This window comes from Phalaenopsis equestris, unplaced genomic scaffold (genome assembly GCF_001263595.1).
Source record: "Phalaenopsis equestris unplaced genomic scaffold, ASM126359v1 Scaffold000202, whole genome shotgun sequence".
NCBI classification, from domain to species: domain Eukaryota; kingdom Viridiplantae; phylum Streptophyta; class Magnoliopsida; order Asparagales; family Orchidaceae; genus Phalaenopsis; species Phalaenopsis equestris.
In genome coordinates, this window is record NW_018164644.1 from 1544143 (window position 1) to 1549458 (window position 5316).

At 36.3% G+C, this 5316-nt stretch overlaps 1 protein-coding gene across 1 annotated transcript; it reads right to left on the reverse strand.

The window, feature by feature from the left end:
- Window positions 1-1906: 1906 nt before the first annotated feature.
- On the reverse strand, window positions 1907-4764 carry LOC110022767 (probable WRKY transcription factor 14). The gene is made up of 3 exons (XM_020721866.1): window positions 4122-4764; window positions 3492-3632; window positions 1907-2840 (listed from the first exon to the last, which is right to left on the reverse strand). Exons 1-3 carry the CDS (start codon window positions 4502-4504, stop codon window positions 2294-2296), a joined length of 1071 nt encoding a protein of 356 aa, XP_020577525.1. The 5' UTR covers window positions 4505-4764; the 3' UTR covers window positions 1907-2293.
- Window positions 4765-5316: the final 552 nt, after the last annotated feature.

The following is a 5316-nucleotide window of genomic DNA, read 5'->3' on the forward strand; positions in this document are numbered from 1 at the left end:
AGTTTAGTAAATTCATTTGGACTAAGTGATTCCAATAGAAAATAGTGGTGCCGGGACGATGGAACCGTGGGATCTTGACCGGTGTCGCTTTAATCAACTTTAATATGCCCATAATAAAATTTAAAGAACTTTAACCATAGGGTCACCTGATTTGACATTATAACCAAATGACCTAGAAAACTTGAACTCTGCTACAACGAGGAGCTTGGAGCTTACATGGTGGGCAACCCGATCATCTTCAACAGCAAGAGTATCTTCAACAACATGTCCAACACATCCTTCCTTAGCTTTAAAACAACAAAGCCATAGGATATCGAGGTCGTTTGCCTAGTGCAATATAAATCCTCAAACACATCTTTTAGGCATTTGTACAATCCTGTTGTACAATATAAGCCCTAAACCCGTCTTAGGACTCCGAGGTAGTCATTTGTCATGACTTAAATCCTCACATTTTCAAAGGTTATTTGTGCTGATTGTTTCACACAAATATAAATCCTAATAAATAAAAAATTGCAGGATGAAACATTTAAGTGATTTCTCCTAAATTGAAGCCAAATAATAGGATAGCTTAGGAAGTCACCGAAGTTCTCCTTCGGATCTGTGGCATCCTCTAGTATTTCCTTCTTTGGACTCTAAAATAAAATGTTCCAAATTTGAACCAATCCCCCTTCACACTTCTTAGTCCGATATCTTTGAGATGTCCTTACCATTTGAATTCCTTGAAGATAATTTTTCCTTGATTTCTATCGAGAGTATTCTTAGGTAACTTCAGTTATCTAAGATGTAATTAACTATAGGGGCTTGCCCTTATAGGAAGCTTTTCCCGAACCCAGCATAACATAAACCCTATTTAATTCCTTATATTAAATAGGGGAACTTGTCGGCCAATACATTGGTTTCACAGACCAAACGGATGTCATAACTTTCTTTAGTTTATTTGATCGAGTCTCACTCTCAATTCTTGCCATCCTTCGGGATAGATACATGATTTGAGAAAAAGTGTTCTTTCATCTAAACTATGAAAAATATGGGGTCAGTTTGACTTCATCTTTTTCAAAACTATTTTTTTTTAAAAACGTCCTTCCGAAGCGGGCGACAGGATTTCAATTCCGATGACCAACAGCTTCTTACGGGCAAACCCCACACCAAAAATAGTGCCGACACTCAACTTCTTGAATTCTATGCTTCTTTTAACCTAGACTTAGGCATAAGGAGCACTATGTCCCCGATTGACAACAATCACATCGGAAAACATTTAAGAAAAAAAATCTGATCGCCACGATCACTGAATCATATAAGTATAAGTCTCGTCAATCATGAAGAAACTCGCGAATTTTCCCCACTATTTTCTACTTTCTTTCATTACCAAATACTTTGTTTTGCTATGATCTTAGAACTTACAAACTTCTTTCGGATAAACTTCAAGGTAAGTTAACTAAATTAGTAACCTTGAGATTTTTCTGTGGAAACAAATACTACACTACCCCTGTGAAATTAATAAGCGACACTCTTGAATCGCATTACTTCTTGACAAGTGCAATTGCGTTGTACGACTAATTGCATCCCAATAAGTTTTGGCACGTCAAGTTTTTGGCGTCATTGCTGGGAACATAGTGCTGCTGACAATCTTTTGTTGATCCTGAAAAACCGTAAGATGTACATATATTTGTACCACTTAATTCATGTGTGTTCACATATCTAACACTTAAATTTTAATTTTTATGTATATACCACCACACCAATATGTATGAAAAGAAATATTTCACTTTTCAAAAATCAAAATAGAGGCATTTTTTTATCTAATATAAAAGGTTTAAGTAGTATATATTTAAAATGTAAAGTTCAGATATTATCTATGTAAATACATAAGAATATTTAAATAATATTTCTGAAAATACGCCATTAATTTATCTTCTTGTCTCTGGCCACGCAAAATTCAACAGCAAATATAAGCAGTATAGTCATATACTTCCTTTGTCAGGTTTTTCAGCCACAACTCACGCCTGCATCATGCATGTACTTGCCCTAACTTTATAAAACTTCTGTTTTGCAGCTTCTGTCCCCTCTCTTCTTCACTATAGCAAACTTTCAGAGTTCTCTTCCTAATAACAAGAAGAAAAACTCAGCACAAGGCCTAGCTAGAACACAATAACACAATTATAAATAATAATTATGAAAGTATATATCGATAGCCAGGCCATGAAGAAATTAATGAAAAGCTTGTGTTTTTTGAGTAAAATACATGTTATTTTGTATCTATAATATTTCCCTTAAGATTTCTTGTCATAACTATCTAGGATGAGTTCCCTCCATCCCAACCAAACATATTAAAGGGATCCATGGCTTTGTTGTTGCTCTTCTCCCCATCAAGACTCATTGTACTAGCTTCCAGTACAGCCAAATCAGCAAAGAAATCGTCAGGCTCCAGCTCATTGAAGCTTTTATGGATTCCCTGGTTAAAATCATGATGAAAATGTTCAGGCAAAGTATTGTTCTCACTTTCTTTTACTAATGGGAGACTTGAGCTTATAGGACTCCCTTGTGCTTCTTCTTCTTCTTCTACTTCTTGTTCTTCTTCCTCCTCTTCTTCTCTAGTTGATACATTTTCAACTGGAACAAGCTTTTGGTCAGTAGAAGAAGTCTTTGAAGAGGACGCATTATTGTTGTTTTTTGAATTACATTGAGATCTTGTAGATCCAGCAAGAGCGTTTCTTTGAGTAGGCCATGGATGATTGTGGTCTGAGGTGTACGTGATGACTAACATGTTGGGATCTGTTCGGCTACGCTCTACTTGTTTTCTTGCCGAGCATCCTTTGGAGCTGCTGCATCTGTAATAACCTCTGCAATGTATATGACAGAATGAAAAGTGAAAGAAAATACAAAGTTAATTTATTTCAGTAAAATATAGCTTTTTCAAACTTTAGCATTAGTTGTATGCTCCGCAGCTTATTATTTGTACAATCTCTTAAAGTCGCAAGAGGAAATTGACAAGACTATCACACCATGCAATTTCATTCCTTGTTAGCTCTTTATAAAAGTACTGTTAGGTATGCTAATTAATAATAAGTTTGAAATCAACTTGAAGATGACATGACTGGCACACATGTAAATGAGAAAATATAATGTGGGTATGTAGTCCGGATGTATGGACCATGATCATACCCCCACACACATATTAATTACTTAGTAGATTTAAATCTTATACCATATTAATGTTAAGAGAGAGAAAGAGAGAGAGAGAGAGAGAGAGAGAACTAGACTGCTCAGCGTGGAAGGAAAGAACACTTCTATTTATGGTTTACCAAACTTATTTCAATTTTCTTCTCTCTTCGACTTCAGTGTCAGTACCTCCACTGATTTCTACTCCAACTCATAAAATAAAAGAGAAAAAGTAAAAAAGGAAACTTTGATAGTGATTAATTCCAACTGTTTGTACTGAAATTCGATTTATAATAAAAGGATATATTAAGCTGATGAAGAAATTAAACAACCTTGGATAAGGAGAGCCTTTGATTGGCTTCTGTCCATACTTCCTCCAAGCCCATAAATCAGAAGGCACCACCTCTCCACCGGGCTTGTTGCTTGCCGCCGCTGGTGCTGGTATGCAAACCACCTTCCTCGCCTGGTTTTTCCTAATCACAATTAAGTCATAACTCAATCAAAATGAAAGAACTTAAAAAACCAAATTTTAAAAATAATCCTTGACAGTATTCTCATTTCAGAAAGTTCTTCAGATTCTTCACAACACGTCTTGTGTTTGTTTGCTCTATTATTGAAGCCTTTTTGGCTAAGATCCATTTTGCTGATATCAAAGAGGCAAAATAGAAACTTTTTTGTCTTTCTTATCTAAATATATTTCATTGACAACTAAAAGATTCTCTTTTAGTCAATTCAGCTAAAGTTTGCATCTTTGCATCTCAATTAATTCCATAAAAACACGATCTTTGATCTCCTCTCAATCTCCCTTTACACATAAGTGTTAGAATCCCATGGAACTCATACTCTAAACACCACCAAACATTCAAAACAAATCACGTAACTTAAAAACATTGCTAAAGGTGGTAACTTTTTTTTTTAAACTTAATCGCTAACATCTACCGATCTTAAATTAACGAGCAAACCTTCTCTTGATTCCCTGCGTTCGCGGCACAGGGATGGCCACACCGCCGCCAATCTTCCCCGCATCAGTGAGTCCTGCAAGCGGCGGCTGCTTGACCACCGCTATAGCCATACTTTCAGCGAGCTTCTCCGTATAGCCAAAGAATCCCGTTCCCACTAACTCGTGCAACATCGGATCTTTGATGCCGGTGAAGTTTTCCTGAAAACCGTCAGTCGACGACGGTATGGTTGCTGCCGGATCTAGATGCGGCTGCCAGGAGGTATCAGTGGTGATGGTCGGGATGTCGGCGGACGTCGACACCGGGCCGGCAAGACCGCTTCCTTGAAAGATGTCGGTGAGATCTCCCTGGCCTTTCTCCATCCTTTGCCAGAAGTAATCACACATGATCTTGATCTTGTTTCAGATGAAGTAGTAGTAAGGAAGAATGAAAGGTGAGATTTTTATTCTTCTTGCTTTCTTTTGCGGTTGTTTTAGAGGTTGTTGGACCTGAAAACCATGGAAAGATTGCTCTTTTTTATGTTTGAAAGCAGGGAAAAGGAGGATAGGAGAGGTTGGAGATGAGGAAATCAAGGGAGATTGAAAGAAGGACTAAGGAGTTGTTAGCAGATCAGGGAAAAAAGAATTGGTTTGAGCGGAGGAGGAGGAGGAGGAGGAGGAGGAGGAGGAGGAGGAGGAGGGGGGATATGTATATGACATATTCGATGCTGACTTTTCGAAAGGTACTTCTCCATACGCAACAAACTGAGGCTGATGAGCAGGATGGAAATACGAAGAGAGATGTAAAGTTTGTATGTTTTGATCTACTTTACTGTATTTTTTTTGGGTGAGGATGGAATGGGGTAGAAATTTGCATGTAAGAAAAGTCGAGTATATTTTGATGAGTGCTATATATACAATGATTGAAAGATAATGTATACTAGATTATAACTATAATGTTTAAAGAGAATAGAAAATAGTATAATTGGTCTTTTTTTTTTTTTTTTTTTTTTTTTTTTCTTTTCCACAATTTTTAAAGGTTTTCAGGTTTTTTTATTTTGTTATTTTATGTATAAAATATGATAAAATGTTTTGATTTCATGTTTATTTAGTTTATAAAATAGTTTTGTTGATGGCTCTAGAGTATTGTTTTTTTTATAATCTTAGCATTGTATAAAAATTCAACGCACACAAATAAGAAAATATAATAAAGGGAGACA